We start from the raw sequence: 22,000 nt of genomic DNA on the forward strand, positions 1-22,000 counted from the left end.
GGGTACAATCACAGAGATTCACTTTTTTTTACTGTACATATAGCGCAACAGTCTGGTTCTGGAAGTACAAAATCCCATCAATTCATTCCATAGGGGAATTGATTATTTTTTTTTTTTTTACAATAAATAAAGACACATACCGTGACCTCCAATGGATCTAGACATGGGTGGATTTTTCTTAAAGAGGTAGTTCACCCCAAAATATAAATTCTCTCATCATTTACTAACCCTCGTGCCATCGCAGATGTGTAGGACTTTATTGCCGCAGCAGAACACAAAGACTTTTAGAAGAATATCTCCTCATAATGCAAGTGAATGGTGGCCAGAACTATGAAGCTCCAAAAAGCACATAAAGAAAACATAAAAGTAATCCATAAGACTTCAGTGGTTAAATCCATGTCTTCTGAAGCGAAATCAGAATCAGAATGAGCTTTATTGCCAAGTATGCTTACACATACAAGGAATTTGTCTTGGTGACAGGAGCTTCCAGTGTACAACAATACAAAAACAGCAGCAAGACATGGATAATAATAAAAAATAAAAAATAAAAAATAATTATACACATACATACAGACACACACATACATACATACACACATACACATGGGTAGTGCAAATCTAATACAGTCTGTTATGTACTGTGCAATTTATTTTATTTTATTTTTTCAGAGGAATGAAATGGCAGAAGACGTTGGATGTGTTGGATAAATATAAGAAAGACTAAACTGTGTATTGCACATACTGTAGTTATTGCTCAATGGGGCAATTTAACTGTTCATGAGATGGATAGCCTGAGGGAAAAAACTGTTCCTGTGACTGACGGTTCTGGTGCTCAGAGCTCTGAAGCGTCGGCCAGAAGGCAACAGTTCAAAAAGGTAATGGGCAGGGTGAGTGGGGTCCAGAGTGATTTTTCCAGTCTTTTTCCTCACTCTGGAAGTGTATAGTTCTTGAAGGGGGGGCAGGGGGCGACCAGTAATCCTCTCAGCAGTCCAAACTGTCCTTTGTTGTCTTCTGATATCTGATTTCGTAGCTGAACCAAACCAGACAGTTATTGAAGTGCAGAGGACAGACTCAATGACTGTTGAGTAGAACTGTATCAGCAGCACCTGTGGCAGGTTGAACTTCCTCAGCTGGCGAAGGAAGTACAACCTCTGCGGGGCCTTTTTCACAGTGGAGTCTATCTGGGTCTGGGTGATATATGATAGGCGTGGGTGAGAAACAGATCAATATTTAAGTCCTTTTATTACCTTAAATCTCCATTTGTACTTTTAAATCTGAAAGTCACATGTGGTGCCTGTTTAGTTTCACATCTGAAAGAGAAAGTGGAGATTTAGAGTGAATGTAACACATCATAAGAAAGTGTTCCACCACTGTTCAAACACTCCTCAGATCAAATCAATTATATGGATAAATGTTTCCCAACTGAATAGACAATATTAAATGAAATAAATGACAATAAAATGCAAAGTAACCTTTTCAGTAATCCAAATACTTTTTGAAATTAACTGTATTCTGATTACCAATGATTTAATTTGTAACTGTAGTGGAATACAGTTAATAATATTTTGTATTTTAAACACGTAATCCTGTTACATGTATTCCGTTACTCCCCAACCCTGCCCATGACACACAGTAAATGACACAGTCGAGTCGATCTCCCTACACTCTCCAACTACTTTCATATTTATGAAATTAGCTATAAACTTAAAATATATTGTTTATATACTTATAATTACCAACTTTAAATCAATAGTTTTATATATTTTCATAATTTTTTGTTTGTTTACATGGGATCGTAGTTTATTAACTCATGAAAGATGGCAAGTACACAACTTGTACCTTAGTTTTGTTTTTGATTAAAAATTCTTCAAATCAAAGCTTGTAATGTTGTGATTCACCTCTGAGCTCACTGAAATAATGGAAAAAATGAATGGGAAAAATAGTTCCAGAACCAAGATGGTTGAAAAACTGGGCAGGCACAGATGTGGTCAATTAAAACATCAAATTTGTTGTAGAAGTTTAGAATAATGCAAAGAAGAAAAGCACTATAAATATAATCCCTGTTGCACAGCTTTGACAAGATGGATAACGATCATTGTACATGCATGTGAACACAAGGGCAGAACATTATCCACTTAGCAAACTGTAATGACACATAACAGTCTGTCAAAACACAGTTTCAATACCAGAAGCTGGTTAAATAGCTACAAAGCATTATTTTAACAACTTAGTCTTGCTTTTAAAATTTCAACAGATGTGTGAATGAGCCACAGGGGTTAAACGGAGGGTCAACAGTTCTTTGAAATGAATAACTGATTGTGCAGACCATAAACAATTCATCATATGTATGTACAGACAGGGACTGAATCTTGATGTCCTCTGTATCAGTGGTTCTCAACCTTTTTGACTCCAAGGTCCCCCATTGTCAGAGAAAATATTCGAAGGCCCCCCATGTAGGCAATTAGATATTTATATATGAAGATATCTCTAATATAATATATTTCCTTTGATTCTTCTACTGTAATGATGACAAAGCTTGTTTTCACAGTTTTCTAATGAAAGAAACTACTAGCGTCAATAGATTAAAACAATGATGATACATTTGTGATTCCAGAAATATCTAGAACTGTATATTCTTCATAAAAAGCAAGCTGTTGAAGGGAGATATTACATTTTCAGTAATTTGAATTATAATAATTATATAAAAATTATAATAATCTACCTTATTTTAGAAAATATTAAAAGATCTTGAGGCCCCCCTGGAAGTGTACTGAGGCCCCCTAGTGGAACCCGACCCCCTGGTTGAGAATCACTGCTCTGATCTTACAAATTCAAACTCCTGTATCCTTGGTAACCATCACCAAGGTAATGTTGCTGCAGCTCTTAGCGCTGAGTCAGTGTAAAGGAAGTGCTGTCACTCACTCACTGGTTACAGGGACCAAACAACAGATGAAGGTTGGGTTCATAAAACACACTCCCAAATTCTTGAGTTCCTTCGTTATACCAGATCTTTTTATAAATCACAAAACAAAGTCTTTCCGAAGCATTACAACACACTGAATTCCAAATAGTAAATACCACTAAAGCTCCCAGGCTTGAGATTCTCACAAATCACTTAGAATACAAACATTCAAGGACTGCTTTCAGACCCACTATTGAAGTGATATGTGTCCCAGCACAACCAGCACAAAAAATTAAGCATTAGAGGAAATCATACTAATATCTAAATGTTTCTCTCTCTTCCATGTGTATTCATACAATAAATGAGCTTACGGAAATTACAAATTGATCATATTACTTGAAAAACTGTCAAATGTGAATTTTTAAAGGAATGTTCTGAGATAAATAAAGAAAGAAAAAAAAAATATATATATATATATATATATTTTTTTTTGTTGTTGTTTTTTTTGTTTTTTTTTGTTTGGTAAAATCAAACAATGCGTTGAAAGTTACAGAGTTAAACTGAAAGTCTATGGGGAAACAATTGCCCCATACACTTTCATTGTAAGTGGATTTTCATCAAAACATATCTGTTTTTTAAAAGTGAAGTCAAAATTATTTTACAGACAAGTTTTAATAGCTTAACTGGTCTATATGCATTTCAATAACATCTGCTAAAGTTTTGCTGATGCTCTTCATAGTTTTACCTTTATTGTTTTGTGTATATTACAATTCTGTTTTTCATAACACATGCAGAACATCTACGAAGAATTTACTTCACATGGTAGAGAAATTAACAGCAATAATCAAAATCCAACCAGACACTTAAGTGCATCCCAAATGACAGAGGCAGATAAAAAAAGACAGAAATGTAGAGACAAAGACATTTTACTTCATGTACAATATTTAAATAAACTAGTCGTTGATAAAGTAGTAGATAATAAATCGTATTTTCCTACAGCAAATGGCAGATCTAGACAGTTGCGTCCCAAATTCAACTGGCGAGAGCAGTAGAGCTTCAGAGGCAAACAGTGCAAAAACAGTTATTGACAGTTCTGAATGACTCTCGTGATCCTTCAGACTGTGGCTCAGGGTTCCGCACTGGGCTCGGTTCTCTTGTAACCCCCACAGCAGTCCAGTTCTAGAGCAGGTCGGGCAGAATGAGGCCTGGTGGTTTGGGTTCCACGCAGTTAATCCAGAAATTAGCACAGCTGGCGTGGTACTGGTGACCTCCGTACATGAGCTTAAAGTTGTCTGTCTCCGAGTTAAATGCCTGCCAAAGAGTTGCACAAGAAAATATTAGAAACGATTCATTTATACATGACTTGGAAAGACAGTAAGGGGCAGGCTGGGGTTGAACTACTAGGATTCTATTTTTAGCGTGGTGTTAAAGGAATGTTCCAGGTTTAATACAAGTTAAGCTTTTTAATTTACAGGATAGCAAAAAGTATAGCCAAAAGATTGTGTTAACATGAGACTAGGGTGATAAAATCGTGTACTAACCATGTCTGTGCAAAGTTATAATGCAATCTTTCAACTCCTGTCATGACCATAAAACCAGTAACAATGGTAACTATTGCACTGAATGTGCAAGGATAACAGAAAGAGACTGTTTACATGGAGAAAAATCCACCTACAGTATTAATGTTGGGAAACGCATAACCAAAAGCACATCTTCCTAACTAAAAGGACAATTTAGACAAAATTTTAGACCATATATTGGTATGGAATAATTAAACTTAAGCGCTTTTGCAAAAAAAAAATATTTTATTTTTTTTAAAACTGCGGGACAAGTTTTTGGCAATTGACAGCATGTCATAGATGCTGTCAACAGAACTTGTTTTGAACCTGAAACATACCTTTATAAGTATGACCTATTTTAGTCACCAACTTAGCTAAACAGGTGCTACATTCAAACCGTGTCTATAAACTACATGTTAGACAGGACATTTGACTAGTTAAGTCTGACTTCTGTGTGGCATAGCGTCATACTCCATAAATGAAACAATAGCTCAACACAGTACTGACATAATTTGTAGGATCAATGGAGAAAAAAAATGTGCAATCCTCCCACATACTGTCTTTATATAGAAAAGCGAAACGAGAACTCAGTGAACTTCGCTCAATAAATTGATGCGCTGTGTGTGAGCGTGCTTTCATTTTGAAAGGCGCAACTGTAGTCCCACATTTGTAATAAGGGTATGATGATATGGATGTTATGCAGAATGCAGCTTCTTTGCATTTCCTATAAAAAAAATCAGAGCTGATGCTAGGAGGAGAAATAAGTCATGTTGGTGAATCACATCAGCCCACGCTGATACTATGCGCACACACACACGCACGCACACACACACACACACACACACTCAAGCATGAGGGCATGGGCACAAATTTAAACAAAAATCATTTTAGAATTTTAATTTTTTTAAACAAATGCCCTGTTTAAAGGACTGTTTAATATAAAGCAATATGAAAATCAAGAGGGTCAAAGGTAGGGTTGTGCTGATACAGTCATCTATCGAAATAATTTTTCTCACAATGTATCGATCCAATATTTTAACATTTCTTTTGTGTGCAATCATATAATAATATAAACTCTGAGAACGGCATTTCTCAGTTGGAGCAGAAGTGCTTACAACCCTGTTGAATAATGAGGTGCCGTTTCAATTGTGATTTTGTGATGTATTGTGATGTACTGAATCATGACATATGTATTGCGATGTTTATTATACCGTGAGGTAGTTGGTGATACCCAGCCCTGGTCAAAGGTCACTTTTGTAGCATCCAGGAAAACATGCACTTAATACTTACCGATGTATTTCATATTCGTGAAATATTTTGATGACAGTATAAAAACAAAATTGCGATTATTTTCACATGCTTTTTACTGTGCCATTAAGTTTCCAAAAGAACGTTATTGGACTAGTTTTGCGATCCTTCCTCATCTCGACTTAAGACGTTATGACAGAAGTAAAAAATAAAATAAAGTTAGAGTTAAGTTTGTTTCATTTGCGTGAATCAGTTCAAACTATCCATTACAATCAGTGCTGGGTGTAATCGGATTACAAAAAATTAGTTACTGCAATGTAACACATTCGATTTTGAATTATTTTAATCAGATTACAGTTACTGTCTATCATTTAAGTTAAGTACATTATTTGGGCTATATATTTCTATATATTATATATGTAGAATATATTTAAAACATTATGTTCATATGTACGTCTGATAGCATTTCTGTGATGGCTAAAAGGCGTGTATAGACATTTTGAATTAATTGAGCAAAAAAAAAAAAAAACTTTTCTGTGAAATGTTTTAGAAGGTAACTAAAATAATAAGTGATATGATTACTGTATTAATCAGTAAAGGAATCTGATTATAATTTTAGAGAATTATAAATATGTAAGGAACTACTTTTATTGAGCAACTTACCCAACACTGATTACATTTAATCAATTCAAAACAAATTAGACAATTCGTTTGCATAAACAAAAGTGCTCACTAATGTCTCAAAATGTGGCATTTTTCATTATTTAAAATATTCTTGTAAAAATATAATCAGGTGAATATTGCTCTTTATTGCAACATATTGTTATGCAGAAACATCTAAATTAAAATGATAAAATATTCTTCCTTGTTCATTTTGTGAAAAATGGGTAAACGTGCCTGGATTTTTTGAACTAGATTGTGTTTTTACATTAAACATTTTGAATTACCATTTTACGCTTTTTCAGGGCAAATATACTGTATATTTTAGCCATATCCCAGAGCCCTACCTACACTACATTCTGGCAAATTTACCCTGGTACGCAGGCCCGGTTCCAGATCAAAATCTCTGAGGGTGCTTCTGAATATTTTGGGGGTGCTCTAGTAGTTAAAGTGAAGATGCAATAATGCACCAATGTTATTTAATTGAGGGTGCTTTAACGACCGTATGAGGGTCGTTAAAGAATGCACTCCCATGCACTCCCATAATGACTGTTAAAACAAGTGTTGTCAATTGGTACAATATTTACTGTATCTTATTTCCATGTATACAGTATCTACTTGTTAAACATTTGCTCAAAACCCTCCATGTTACGAAAATGTGATGACATTTAAACAAAATCTATCTTCATTCTGACCCATTATTAGATACTTTACTGTTAGCGACAGTAAAGCTGTTAACGATAGCACAGGAATAACGATTACATAATTTTGTGGAGAAACCACAGCGCTTTTGGTATATAATGGCACAAAGTGTACTGCAAATCAAGGCAATGGTATTAATATTATTAATATTTGGTGAAGAAAAACACTTAAGATCCATAAAGTTGTTTATTTAAAAAAGTGATAAAAAAAAAAAAAAAAAAAAAGATGCCGCAATATTTATTATATTAGAGATTCAGTTGTGCTCAAAATTTTGCATACCCTGGCAGAAATTGTGAAATTTTGGCATTGATTTTGAAAATATGACTGATCATGCAAAAAAACTGTCTTTTATTTAAGGATAGTGATCATATGAAGCCATTTATTATCACATAGTTGTTTGGCTCCTTTTTAAATCATAATGATAACAGAAATCACCCAAATGGCCCTGATCAAAAGTTTACATACCCTTGAATGTTTGGCCATGTTAAAGACACACAAGGTGACACACACAGGTTTAAATGGCAATTAAAGGTTAATTTCCCACACCTGTGGCTTGTTTAGCTGGCGGAAAGTTTAATTACTATCTGATTGCAAACATAAGAGTGCATCCTGCCTGCAAAGATGAAAACTCATACAACAATCTGAAGTGTTTGAAGACCTGTAGGGGACAATAAACTACAGCTTTAACTACATTCACTAAAGTGAAGGTTTTTAAAAAACACAATATTTACCCTTAATTTGGTGCGATTGTCTTTTGTCAGTGCCTGCAAGTAGCATAAAAAGTGTCAGCATTACAATTAATTCAAAAGTTCCAATTTAGACTGGATAGTGTGTATTTTTTTAATCTCTTTCTTTTTGAAGTGAGCACCAGAAACCCGGTAGTTGGAAGAGATGTCCATTTAAAGGTGGGAGCCTACAGCAAAATAGCCATAGTATAAGACAAGAAGGGGCAACTTTGAAAAAGTTAGAAAGGTTAGTAGATAGTTCTAGTTCCCACATTATCAAAAGATAATACAGAAGCTTAAATAAAAAATTGAATTGAGAGTGTAAAATTACAGAAATATATTTAAGAATACATATACATACTGTATATTCACCCCAAATTAATTTCCATGTCTTTTCCATTACGACATTTTTAAAATGTTTTTTTTTTTTTTTTTTTTTTTTTAGAGATTACGCTCACAAAGAGCAATTTCAAGCCGATTAAATATCTTTGAGCTGAGCATAACTAGTCAAATTCACTAGAAAAAATATATGGTATTCACTACATTTCCGCTAAATTTTACAATTATTTATTAGCTATTGGTGCCAGACGGGCTGGTTTGAGTATTTCTGAAACTGTTGATCTCCTGGGATTTACACACACAACAGTCTCTAGAATTTACTCTGAATGATGCCAAAAACAAAAAACATCCAGTGAGGGACAGTTCTGTGGATGAAAATGCCTTGTTGATGAGAGACGTCAACAGAGAATGGTCAGACTGGTTCGAACTGACAAAGTATATATATATATATATATATATATATATATATATATATATATATATATATATATATATATATATTTTTTTTTTTTTTTTTTTTTTTTTTTACAGTACTGTGCAAAAATTTTAGGTAGTTGTAAAAAAAAATTGTATAGTCAGGATATTTGATCAAATTCTCATTAATAATTATTATTTAGAAATTAACTTCATACAAAGTGCATTAAACATAAAAAAATGAAAATCAATATTTGGTGTGACCACCCCATGCATTTAAAACAGCACAGATTCTCCTAGACTGATATGATTCTGAGATTCGGGTTCTGTGGGGGCCATTCTATCTGTTGCACGACTCCTTGCTCTACTTCAATTTGCAAAAGAAAAGTTTGGAAATATAACATTTTCTTTCAAAAAAAGTAAAAATCTGGGTTCCAGTGAGGCACTTACAATGGAAGTCAATGGGGTCAATCTGTAAACGTTAAAATACTCACTGTTTTAAAAGTATAGCCACAAGACATAAACAATATGTGTTAACATGATTTTAATGTGATAAAATTACTTACCTTTTCTGTGTAAAGTTTTCTGTGCCAATTTGACAACTTAGTTGCCATGATGATGAAATGTCAACAAACCATAAAATTACTTTAAAAATGATGATTTAAACAACTTTATATCTCAAATAATACATGAATTTTAACAGACGAATTAATGTTAGTGCTTTTGTAAAATTATAAGCTTCGCATTAATCCCTCCAAAAACTGGCCCCATTCACTTCCATTGTAAGTGCCTCACTGTTAAATTGTTTTTTTTTTGTGGTCATCAACATTTGCCACAAATGCTGTTGATTGAGCTTAACTTGTATTGAACCCGGAATATTCCTTTAAGACAAATGTTGTTGTGTAACAAATAATGTGCCTAAGAGTTTTGCACAGTACTGTAGATTTATATTTTTTACATTATATACTAGATATATGTGAAGTGCTACATTAATACACCGTTGCCCATTCCTGCAGACAAATCCTGTTGGCAGATGCAACAGGATCATGTCTTATCCCAGCTGGGACAGAAACTGAATGTTAGCCCAAGGTCAGAGCGTGAATCATCCACAACCCAATGAAAATCTCCACCTGTAGCCCAACACACATTCTCCCAGCTGCCTGCACCCACCAGCACTCCATCCTTTCACAACCTATAAAACATCCCATCTGAGAGATGCTGTGCCCCCCCCCCAAAAAAAAACAAAAAACAAAAAAAACAAAAACAAATTGGGATATTAATTGGATGTCAGGAGCAGACGGAAATAGCTCTATTAATCTACGGCAGGCTGGATCTATTAGCACCTGTGTTTTTTGGTCGCCGTGATTGATGGCTAAGCTGCATCTGCTCCTCAGACATCCATCCTTTGATTCCTTGCTGCTCTGAGCCCCTCCTTCCCTGATTGCATCTAAAGCTCTATGAGCAATGTTTAACCCCGTTACATCAGCAAACCTTGACCATTGGATAAATGCTGGAGAGATTCAGGAGGCTAGTGAGAGGAGGAATCGAAATGAGCTGATTGGTGATTATATGTTGGGTGGGTGTGTGGTAAAGACATGATTGTACGCTAAACCAGTGCAGGATTTGATTATGCACAAGAGTTAAAAGGATAGTACACCAAAAATTTTAAATTCTGTCTATATTTATACACCCTTGTGTCACTCCAAACCTATATGACTCTTTTCTGTGGAACACAAAATAAGATATTCTGAAGAATGTTTATGCTTCTCTTTTCCATGGAGCTGTCAAGCTCCAAAAAGGAGAAACAAGGTCTTCAGAACAATATTTAAGCTGTTATTTATTGAAAATCCTCCCCTGCATAGTAGCTCTCAATTTCATTTGTGTTTCCTTATATTCAATAGGTGCTGGGAATTGATATAGATTTCCCGATATGATACGATTTGATTCACAAGCTCTTGATTCCTATCTGAATTTGATTTGACATTGATTCATATGGGTAAATTTCTGTTACAATGTCCATTTGTCCATACATATAAAATAAAAATTTTCTCAGATAATGCTCTTAATTATAAAGGAACCTTCTAGGCAATCCTTCTAGGTACAATTTGAAAATATTAATTTTACAAATCATTAGTTTTTCATCAAATTGGCCACATTTTAGCTTTGAAAAATGTTCAAATTCAGTCTATTCCATCAATTGATGTCTTGAAATTCAATATATTACATTGCATATATATTTTTGTAAAAATATTTATTGTTTACTTGCATTATTTGTACTATTTACAAGTATTTACACTAATATGTAGAACATGTGCTTAATCAGTACTGTCTCTTTAAGACTAGCGGTATCAGCCAGTGAGCGCATATAATGAGAAGACGTGCGTTATTTCTTAAGCGCATCCATGTGTGATTAGAATTAAATTATTCTTTTTTGTTTTTGTTTTTAATTAACAGCTATCAAAACAGAAAGGGTATTAAAGGAGACATTATTCAATGACATACAGTTGCAATCGAAATTATTCAACTCCCCCAAGACAGTAAGGATTTACAAAGGTAAGCTTTTCTGATGACCCAGAACTTTTAAATTTTACATCTATATCAGCTGAGTGACACATTCAAAGTCATAGTGTGAATATATAACCTAATATTTGTAAATAGCAGGAGTTTTTTACAAATACAGCCATGTCATAATTATTCAACCCCTATTGCATGTAGCTGTTCCTACACAAGTAATTGTTTTAAAACAAAATTAAGTCATCAATCTGCAATGGCACTTAATTAAGTTTTAAAATGTAAGTTTAGCGTTGCAAGCAAAATGTATTTCTATGCAAAAAATGCAATTAAAACTAAGCTGTCTCAAAAGCTAATAGAGGAGATTATTTCATTACACAAGGCTAAAAGTACATTTCCAAGGCACTTCAATTTCCAATAGACAAAGTTGGCAGCACCACTTTTAAATATGGTACAACAGCAACCTTCTTGGGGTGTGGAAGAAAGCAAAACTTCACCAAGGGAAATGTTGACTCCAGTTGACTGAATATTCAAGAATTAGGAAAGACCTGTGGAGTCCTGGAAGAATGTTTTATAGACGTATGACACTAAACAGAAAATGAGTTTTAGACCCATGGGTCAGCAGTACGTCTAGAGTAAGATGACAAGGTGATGACAAGAACGACACCATCCCCACAGTCAAGCATGGAGGTGGATCAGTCCTGTTATGGGGGAGTTTTGCAGCTGCAGGATACAGCTATCCTGACTATGTGACTGACACCATGGAGTCTTTCAGGTATCAGGCCATTTTGGCATGAAAAATGTGATGACTTCAGTGTGTAAATTAAAGCTTGTGATCACTGGACTTTCCGGCAAGGCAATAACACCAAGGATACATCCAAGTTGTCTAAAATCTGGTTCAGGGATAGGTCGTTTCAGTCCTTCAGTCTAATAGAGAGGTGTCCGAAGCCTGAGAACACTTACCTGAAACATTTATTTTCTGTTATTAAGGATAAAGGATGCTCCACAAATGATTGATTTTGGGGTTTGAATATTTTTTACATGACATGATTGTGGAGAGAATTGGTTTGTTTGTTTTTTTTAATTTGGGTAAACTGAACTCTTTGTTCTCAAAATCAGTCATATGTGTATTAAAAACTTACTTTGACTGTTTACTGAGGTTTTAGTTGATTGTTTTAATTCACATCACCAGAATGTATTGCTGGTCAGGAGGGTTGAATAATTATGATTGCAACTGTATGTATCCGTGGATCTTGTTTTCAAAAATGTTGTTAATTTTCAGATTTTCACTTAAATCTTGGCCTGTTCCTCACATAAAGCTATCGTATGTCTACAGAAGACTTGGAATATAGCACATGAGTCATATGGACTACCTATGGTGCTTATTTGTCCTTTTTGAAGCTTGACAGCCCTTGGTTACTTCAAGATTTCATTTTATTGGAAAGAGCAACGTGAACTTTTTCAGAACATCACTTTGTATTCCACAGAAGAAAGTCATATAGGTTTGAAACAAGGGTGAGGGTGAGTACATGTTGACAGAACTTTCATTTTTGGATGATCTGTTCCTTTAATATGATATTTCCTTTGCCCCATGTTGTTTCCAAGTTTGTTCTCTGCCACCCTGAGGTGCCAAAATGACAAAAACATCAATTATTTGATGTCTGCTTTGTGCTTTTTGGCCATGAGTACCTAACGGCAATGCACAGTTAGTCAGACCTGTACTCGCCTAATGATTTCTATAAATGCTGAGAAAACAGGAGCTAAGAGCTCATAGCCGAATTAAAGAGAATGAAAGAGTGGCCTTGACTGAGAGCCTGTAGATTTAGATGCATGTAGTCAGAGCGCTGCAGGCAGACTGTTTTTGGCAGACTGAATGGAGACGAGTGGCAAGAGGTGAGTTCTGGTCATTTTGGCAGCACAACAGGGGAGCGTTTGCCTGCATGACCCCCGCAACATGCTGCAAATTGAAGTTTTGAGGCAGTTCTGAGAATCCTACTTTTTTAAACAGCCGTCCAAAAGTGTTTTCGTCTTTCTTCTGTAAAATGGCCAAAACCAAAGAAAAAGTCAATAGGGATGTGGCTCTTTTTAAAGGCAAAAGCAACTTGTGAAAATAAATATCTGTTTAATAATTGAATGCATGATCCATCACAAGCTGCATGTAAGGGGTAATGCACAGTCAGCCAGTCATTATGACAAAAATAACCCCCCCAAAAGGTAAATCAGAGCCATGACACAAACCACAAGGGTCTTGTATTCTCTTGAAGAGGTTTGTTTAGGGATAATGACCAGCTGACAATAAATTATTCCACTTATTACACGGCTACTAACCAAATAAATAAATACATGGAAATGAAATATTGACTGAGTTGAAATTATTTTATGATCTTACTTAAGATGAGCTTAAAGCTTCCACTAAGAAAAATAGTCCATTACAAACCATTCGGCCTATTAACAAGATGACAACTAAAACATTATCACAATATTAATTTATATATTATTAATCTGCAATCCAAGTTATTTTTTCTATGGATTAATTAGCTAACATATTTAACTCACGTAAATGTCTAACGCAACGTCTTCCTCTATTATAAGTTCTCTCTCATTCAACACTTTGCGTCTCTTACTTCACAGTAAGTTCTCTAGAGAGCCATGTAATAAGCAGATTTAGAGTAATATGGGGTGATTCTGACAAAACCTGGTCCTATTTAACTCCAAAATCAATAGAAAAAAATATGATATCATATTTTGCATACAGAAAACTAAGCTTATTTTAAGGACCATTAAGGTTATTTTTGTCATTGTGAAATAATTTTTCATGACAGTTATGCACATTTTACCCTCCAATACTCATTACCGCAATGCGAAAAAATTACATATACATTTACATCATAGTAGCGACCCCTTTTATTTCTTTTAAGAATCTGAACTTTTCATAGATGCCCATCACTTCTGCGTTTGTTACATAAAATAACAAAATATGGCCTAAAAACATTTGCATCACAAATCAGCGCCACCTTGAGGTCATGTGGTAGAAATATTAATATGAATACAAAAGTCTTTCAAATAGCACTTAAATAAACTAATCATATATTAAATGAAAGCTCTCATTCTCAGGAATACGACTGTTCAGTTTATTTTGTTGCCCCAATACAACAGTTTGAAAGATTTTCTAAAGAATCAAAAAGTGAATGTGATATTTGTAAGACATCAAATACAAATGTCTCTTTTAAGCGCCAATCACTGCTGCTGTAAACCCCAAATAGCTAAAAATTACCTTAGGCAGTTTTCTAAAATATAAGCCAAATTGTTTACTTGTCTGTGAGCTTGCTTGTGTGAATAATGCAACGTTATGTCTTAGATGTCCAGAACAAAGTATGTGGTTCAGCAGGAAAAGCATGCAAAACAAATCGTCAGAAATATATGTTATTGACTACTGTTGAAAAATGATGCACCATCGCAAAGGGGAGGATCTCCGCTTTCTAATGACATCTAGATTGAGCTTCTAGTCCAGAGGCCGAGATATTCAATGAAAAAATGGGAGTGGTGCTTAAATTGAAAATTAGACAATGTCTAAGGACGAGCACATCTGTGAGGGCTAAAATGCGTTAGAGCGCCATATACATTTCAAATTGGCATTTTGTGACGGAAGGTGATAGAGGAAAGTTCTTTTTCTAGTACTTGCTGCCATTTAGTGGAATAAAATAAGATATTTTGGAGGTGGATTGAGTGAAAAGAACCAGAATTACATGCTTGCAAATTTAGGACAAGGAAAGAAAAAAAAAATGAGACCAATTTTTGGCAATTAGTCCACAGTATGTGTAAATGTGTGTAAACTGTATTACAGTTAAATGACTGTGTTGTGGTAATGATCGTCAATGAATCATCATTGAAAGTAATGGGAGTTGTAAAAGTAAAACGCCCGTACTTATTACAGTAATGAGAAAAGAGGGGTAAAATGTGCTGAATTGTCCTGAATATAATGCCACAATGCTAAAAAATTCATGGTCTTAAATGTAGGCTTGCAAAATAAAATTTCATAATGTTTTTTTTTTTTATTGTTTTGGGGTTAGGGCTGGGCGATATGACGATATATATCGTGGCGACGATAAAAGTGTCAACTGATTTTACTATATCGTGTATATCGTGACATGTAAATATCCATGTACACAGCGTGTGTGTGCATATCTATCAGTGGCCATGCTTCACGTGAGACTGAAACTAGGCTTGAGCGGGGAATGAGTTGCGGCTGGAAAAATCTGCGCGTGCTGTGTACCAGCAGATTCACTAGGGCTGAAACAATTAGTTGATGTTATCGACAATGTCAACAATAAAAAATTGTCTACAAAAATTTTCGTTGTCGAATAGTCATTTGATCTCATTTAACGTAACATGAAATCATATGAAACTCTAATGATGACGCGTGAGAGCAGCACTGCAGTTCGCGCCTGACTGAGGAGAGGAAGAAAGTCCAGATGCAAAGGTGCATCTGGAATGGCTCACAGTCCAGATGCACTCTAAATTTTCCAAACAGCTTCAGGTGATGTAGATCACAAAGTATGAGGGAATTATACAAAAATACCAAATAAGTAAATACAGAAGCGCTCTCGTTGTGGATAGAGTTGCGCAAAGTGTCCCGCCGTGGGGGAGATATTGAAATTGCACCTGGCTGAGGCACACTCTGTCAAGGAGTGACACCTTTGAGCGTGCATGCTTAATGCAGCTAGATTATAACGTGATGGCTCGTGACTTATTGAATCATAATATATGTCACTGTGCATTTCCTATCGTGAAGATAATTGGCAATACGCAGCTTCATTAATAAGAGAGAGTTTGTTTTTTTGAGAGTTAAAGGTGGATTGAAATGAACAGAAAGGTGAGAGAGGGTAGTCTTCACCCCATTAACAAAATAAGTTTTTGATTTGTTTTCCAGTATAAATATCCAGTATAAATATGATTAAAAAAAACACAAAAAAATAAATAATTTTCTATAGCAGCTATACTGCAGACGAAATTTTTTTATCTGAGAATGCTGAATATAATATTAAAAATACAAATATTTTTAAATATCTAAAAATCCTTTAAAAAGATGCATTCACACTGAGAAGCAGCATATAAGATATTTAGACTTGCTTTTAGAGAATAGATCTTAAATATAAGTAGATTTTGTCTTTACTGCACTCGCATAAGTTTAACCAAGTGAAAAAATACACTTATATTTAAGAGACATTCTCTAAAAGCAAGTCTATTCTTATTTGCTGCTTCTCAAGTAAATGTATCTTGTTTTAAGAATTTTTAGACAATTTTAAATGGAAAACAAGACAAAAACACGTGATAACAATAGGATTTTTTGCAGTGAATTTCTTTACTGAATTAAACTTAATAAAAAGTATTTTTTTCCCCTTTAATTCAGTGAATGTCATTTAGAGGTATTTTTAAAAGATGATTTTGTCCTCTTTATTGTTAGTAAGCACGTTTAATACAACCTTTTAAGTCGGGGCACAAGCTGAATAATCGGTTAAGAGCTAATGATTAATCGTTGCAATAATCGCCGAACAGTCGAATAATCGTTCTAATAATCGTTAGATTCATCAATTATCAAAATAATCGTTAGTTGCAGCCCTAAGATTCACTAAAGGAATTATGCAGATCAGGCAACAGTGCAAATGCACCCCTAAAACTCATTGCTGATTCTTTACCATTCAGATTTTGCGGGCCGATTGCGAGCGCTCTGTAGCGGAGGATGCAGCAGTCCACTGTGATCTGACACACTCTGCTGGGACAGCGTCACTTGATCCAGCCACCTGAATTATATCTTTAACATGCCGAGGTTCGCTTGACTACACCGCACATCTATACTTCTCCATCATTTGATGAATTATTGCTGATATGATCAATAGAAAAGTCAAGAAAATGAAGGGGAGCTTGTTGTAAAAACAGGTGTGTCATCTGTGGTGTAGGTTCACAAAAACTGACACAGATTAGAACAATTTAATCTGCAAACTGTGTCGCGTGACAATCACTTGTGGTAATACAAACAATCTGTTTTACCACCTCAAAATGAAGCACGCTAAAGAATATTAGCATGCTTCATGGAAGCGCTCCTTAATTCCTTTTTTTCTTTTTCAAAGTGTTTATAAATATTTTTGAAATGTATTTTCTTCAAGACATGTTATTTTCTTTGTGTATTTTTTACTAAAATTATGTAATAATTTCTTTGTTGCTTTACTTTGAAAATATCTAGAGTTTCTTGAGGAAAGTTTGTAATACTGTTGGTCAACAACATATCAGACCATAATGTGGCATAATGTGAAAATGAATAATATGGTAAGGTTGACTTAAAACCAAGTGTTTATTTTATTTTTAACTTTGACTGTTTGTCAAGTTCTAAATAAGGAGAAAATTATATAAAAGGAAGTAGTTTTCACTTAAAAAGTATTTATTTCACTGACTGGATTTTCCAAAAATAGGCATTACAATATGGATATTTATTATGTTAACCTATTTTTATTGATTTTCCAGAAAACAAATTACTATATCGCGATATATACCATTATCGTGATATAAAATTACTCGCATCGTGATATAAGATTTTGGTCGTATTGTCCTCCCCTATAAGACCAGGACATTTTCTTGACTGGTTTCGTGAAAATCTCCCCATGAGGCAAATATTCATTTGCAAGGTATTTGTGTTCTCTTTAGGGCTGGGCAATAAAACAATGTCGATATTTATCGTGATAACAAAAAATCCATGATATCGCTGATAAGCTTTTGAGTAATTTTCAATATTTAGCCTGTGTTCTACATCTAGAGTCTAGACGATCAAGTGCGTGTCGCTAAAAACGCAAGCAGTTCAGCTTTCTCAGACTGTATGAAGTTGCTAATGTCAGCTGACTTGCTAACGATTAGGCTGAGCCAGTCAATCTGAGATCTGGACTCGGACCACGGTGACTGGCATAGCCTAATTGTGACTGGCTTAGCCATGACATCATGATGATGGTTGCACCTTCTCATCGTCTCTAGTGAGCAGCGCGACAAAACAACGGTGCTGTGTACACCAGATCTGATCTTTCTGCGCTGTATTCTTGAATTTTTTTCTCTAGCACCGAACACGCTTCATTTATGGCCTGTCCCACTCTGTTAATGCGGTTCCAGAGCACCTTTAGACCATCATGTTTTTCCTTCATATTTTAGCTTTATTAATCAGCTTGTTTTACGAGCACTTTATAATAAACAAATAGATTTCTGTTCTAATTTTGTGAAATTAATCAGATGTCATCATATCTGGCATGGATGACAAGGAAAGATATTAAAATTACTAGTTTGAAGTCCAGTCTTTCTCACTTTAATGAAAATATAAAAATGGTCCATTCAGACTTTTACATTTTCTAAATTTTCTCTCAAGGGATACCCCTGAACCCCCATACAGTAAAAAAGCTTCAATGCCCCTATACTTGGGTATCTGATCTGAATGTAACAAAAATGTAAAAAATGTGAATGTAAAAATTATATGCTGTCATTATGCTTCAAAACGACCAGATGATCTTTTAACATTCATATCCAACTGCAATTGATTGATAAACTCTATAAACATTTTGGTAGAAGATCCCTCAGACACCACTGCTTTGGCTGTTTCTGGGCCCCCAAAGCAGTTTTGCATAGACTATTTTGACTGTTCAGGATTTTTTTTTTCTTCTTCGTCTGCCAATTTGGAAATTCAAAAAAATGTGCAATGTGCAAATGTGAATGTATATTGTGATAAATATCGAACGATATGAAAAAGAATATTGTGATAATATTTCTGACCACATCGCCCAGCCCTAGTTATCTGTGTGCAGACATGTGTTTGCTTGATGCATACAGACCTTGCTACGTGAGTCCACATTAAGCAGACATACTCCGCACGCCAGCTCTTTGGCATTCTTAATGCCATGCCTCAGTATACAGGAGGAGAAGTCCAACGAGCTCTCGTCGGGCTAGAGAAAAAAAAACACACACACACACACACACACACACACACACACACACACACAGAGCATGAAGGCTGCTCTTAAAAAGCGATTGTGACTATCCCATCCTCCACACAAACCCCTGGCTGTCAGTCAAACCTCAGATCACAGGGGCCACTGAGCCAGCCCATCAACCTCACAGCAGTTGATTGGCCCTGCAGATCAATACATCAGCTACAAATCTGCCCAAACCAGCAGACTCCGAGCCGGCACATTCATTTTCATTATGCTTCAGAGCTTTTTTTAATGTTTTCAGGTGCTTTTTCACAGTGTGCAAGACTACACTCTCACAAGCTGACATTATCTGACCGCAAAACTCTACAGTAGCAATATTATCAGCTGACAGTGATATTCTCTCAGGAGTACACTGCAAGTAAAAAAAAACTCTACTTCTACACTGAAATCACAGTTTAGTCTAATTTTTCAGTTTTTGTCAAATGACTCAAGACTCATTTTTCTATTCTACAGGAGAATATTCTAGATAAATATATAAGTATAGAGACAGAACTGTCATTGTATAGTTTAGCTGGTAAAACTTTTCAAAGTTTCCCAACACCTCCCCTGTCTGCCATTGGATAAACACTGATGAGCCAAAACATTTTTGACTACTCACAGGTGAAGCAAATAACGTTGATCATCTCCTAACAAGGCCACATGTCAAGGTCTGGGTGGATTAGATGGTATTCGAACAATCAGTTCTCGTAGACATCGTGTTGAATGCAGGAGAAATGGGCAGGAGTAAAGACTTGAGCGACTTTGACAAGGGCCAAATTGTAATGGCCAGATGACTGGGTCAGAGCATCTCTGAAATGCCAAGGCTTGTGGGGTGCTCCTGGTCAGCAGTGGTGAGTACCTACTGACAGTGGTCCTCACAGGGACAAACCACAAACCGGCAACAGGGTGTTGGGCATCAAAAGCTCATTGATGCACGAGGGCAATGAAAGCTATCCAGCCTGGTCCAGAAAATTTTAATGATGGTTACAGGAGGATTGTCACGACAAACAGTGCATTGCACCCTGCTGCGTATGGGACTGCGTAGGTGCAGAGTGCTCATGATGACCCCTGTCCACCGTCAAAAACGCCTACAATGGGCAACGAGTGTCAGAACTGGACCTTTGAGCAGTGGAAGAAGGTCGCCTGGTCCAATGAGTCCCGTTTTCTTTTACATCACATGGACAGCCATGTATGTGTGTGCCGCTTACCTGGGGAAGTGATGGCACCAGGATGCACTGTGGGAAGACGACAAAACGGTGGAGGGAGTGTGATGCTCTGGGCAATGTTCTGCAGGGAAACCTTGGGTCCAGCCATTCATGTGGATGCCAATTTGACAAGTACCACCTACCTAAACATCGCTGCAGACCAGGTACACCCCTTCGTGGCAATGGTATTCCCTGATGGCAGTGGCCTCTTTCAGCAGGATAATGCGCCCTGCCACACTGCACACATTGTTCGGGAATGGTTTGAGGAACATGATGCAGGTGTTGCCCTGGCCTCCAAATTCCCCAGATCTCAATCCAATTGAGCATCTGTGGGATGTGCTGGACCAAGAAGTCTGATCCATGGTGCCTCCACCTCACAGCTTACAGGACTTGAAGGATCTGCTGCTAATGTCTTGGTGCCAGATACCACAGGACACCTTCAGGTGTCTTGTAGAGTTCATGCCTCAACGGGTTAGCGCTGTTTTGGCGGCACGCAGAGGACCAACAGCATATTAGGCAGGTGGTCATAATGTTTTGTCTCATCTGTGTAGTTCCACCCCAAACTTACACAATTGGTTGAGTCAATACTGCTATGGTGGTCTGGATGAGATGCTCAAACAATCAGTGCAATATTTTAACAGGCCAACAGAGCCACAGTGTTTACACTTTTTGGCTAAATCAACCTACAGTATGAATGGAGTAATTATAGCTGTGTATGCAAATTAAGCTAGGATAGGACAAAAATATTTTAGCCTTGAAAAAAGTTACACACTTAAGCTTTAACAAACATGATATGATGCTTTACAGATCAACATAAACTGCCTCACCCACTAGTATCAGAGGCAGCTGATGTGGCTTTTGTTCTATGTAAATGAAATGACAATGTTACTTTGGTCGCACACCCTCGCTCCTGTGCAGTGCTTTGAACTTTGCCGTTGTTATGACTTAAGTGCTCATTGTTTAATTCTGTAATACAAGAATGTATTTTCCTAACATAGGAGCTTGAAGCATATGTAACTTTGTGTTTTTACGAGCCGCGTCAGTAGAGGGCAGTCAGTACAGCTAAATAAGTTTTTTTACAGCTAAAAAACTCATTTTCCAGTAGTAGTGTTAAGTTTATAAAAAGCAAACTCACAGTGAGATTAGCCAGCGACATGAAGCCCATCAGGTTGTTCCACACGCGGCTGATATCTTTAAGCAGCTCTTGTAGTTTTTCGGAGCAAACAGCAGTGGCTTTGATTCCCAGCTCCACACGCTTGGTCACACGATACACCTCCACCACACCTAACAAAGGCAAAAAAAAAAAAAGGCAGCATCTCTGTCATAAACCATTCCAAAAGCATGGAGAACACACAGCCATGGCAAACAAAACCACAATGTGAATAAATATATCAAAAGATATGAAGTTAACGATTATCATGATTACCGTAGTACATAAGAAATTGTCATTGGAGGCTATTCATTATGGCAGCCAACTCAAAATGGCAAAATTAAAACACATTTCTTCCAAATATGAAAACAAAAGTATAGGGAGTGTGATGTTGTTGCATGTTAAGATAGCTAGACAGTAAAAACAATAACCTAGCAGTTCTGTTCGCAAAATTTCCCATTGCTGAATGTCCGTATATGCTGAAACCATTAGAGCGGCCCAGAATAGTTGCTGTGCTCTGTAACACTAGCCTCCCCATGGTCAAACCCAGAATGCCCTGCTCGGTCTCCATTCACAATCTCAAGA

General features: G+C 36.1%; 1 protein-coding gene across 4 annotated transcripts in view; it reads right to left on the bottom strand.

Annotated features, from left to right (window-relative positions):
- Positions 1 to 3,629: 3,629 nt before the first annotated feature.
- Positions 3,630 to 22,000, bottom strand: part of synrg (synergin, gamma) — a 67,660-nt gene continuing 49,289 nt past the window's right edge. For 2 of the 4 annotated variants that reach the window (XM_051665355.1, XM_051665353.1), the window contains 5 exons: positions 21,401 to 21,549; positions 18,923 to 19,033; positions 13,057 to 13,095; positions 7,803 to 7,835; positions 3,630 to 4,213 (listed from right to left, as the gene is read on the bottom strand). In XM_051665355.1, the coding sequence (XP_051521315.1) occupies positions 4,082 to 4,213; positions 7,803 to 7,835; positions 13,057 to 13,095; positions 18,923 to 19,033; positions 21,401 to 21,549 (464 nt within the window). In that variant the 3' untranslated portion in view covers positions 3,630 to 4,081. The remainder of the gene's footprint in view (positions 4,214 to 7,802; positions 7,836 to 13,056; positions 13,096 to 18,922; positions 19,034 to 21,400; positions 21,550 to 22,000) is intronic. The other 2 variants (XM_051665356.1, XM_051665352.1) reach the window with 1 other exon arrangement.

Source organism: Myxocyprinus asiaticus, chromosome 31 (assembly GCF_019703515.2).
Source record: "Myxocyprinus asiaticus isolate MX2 ecotype Aquarium Trade chromosome 31, UBuf_Myxa_2, whole genome shotgun sequence".
In the NCBI taxonomy this organism is placed as follows: Eukaryota; Metazoa; Chordata; class Actinopteri; order Cypriniformes; family Catostomidae; genus Myxocyprinus; species Myxocyprinus asiaticus.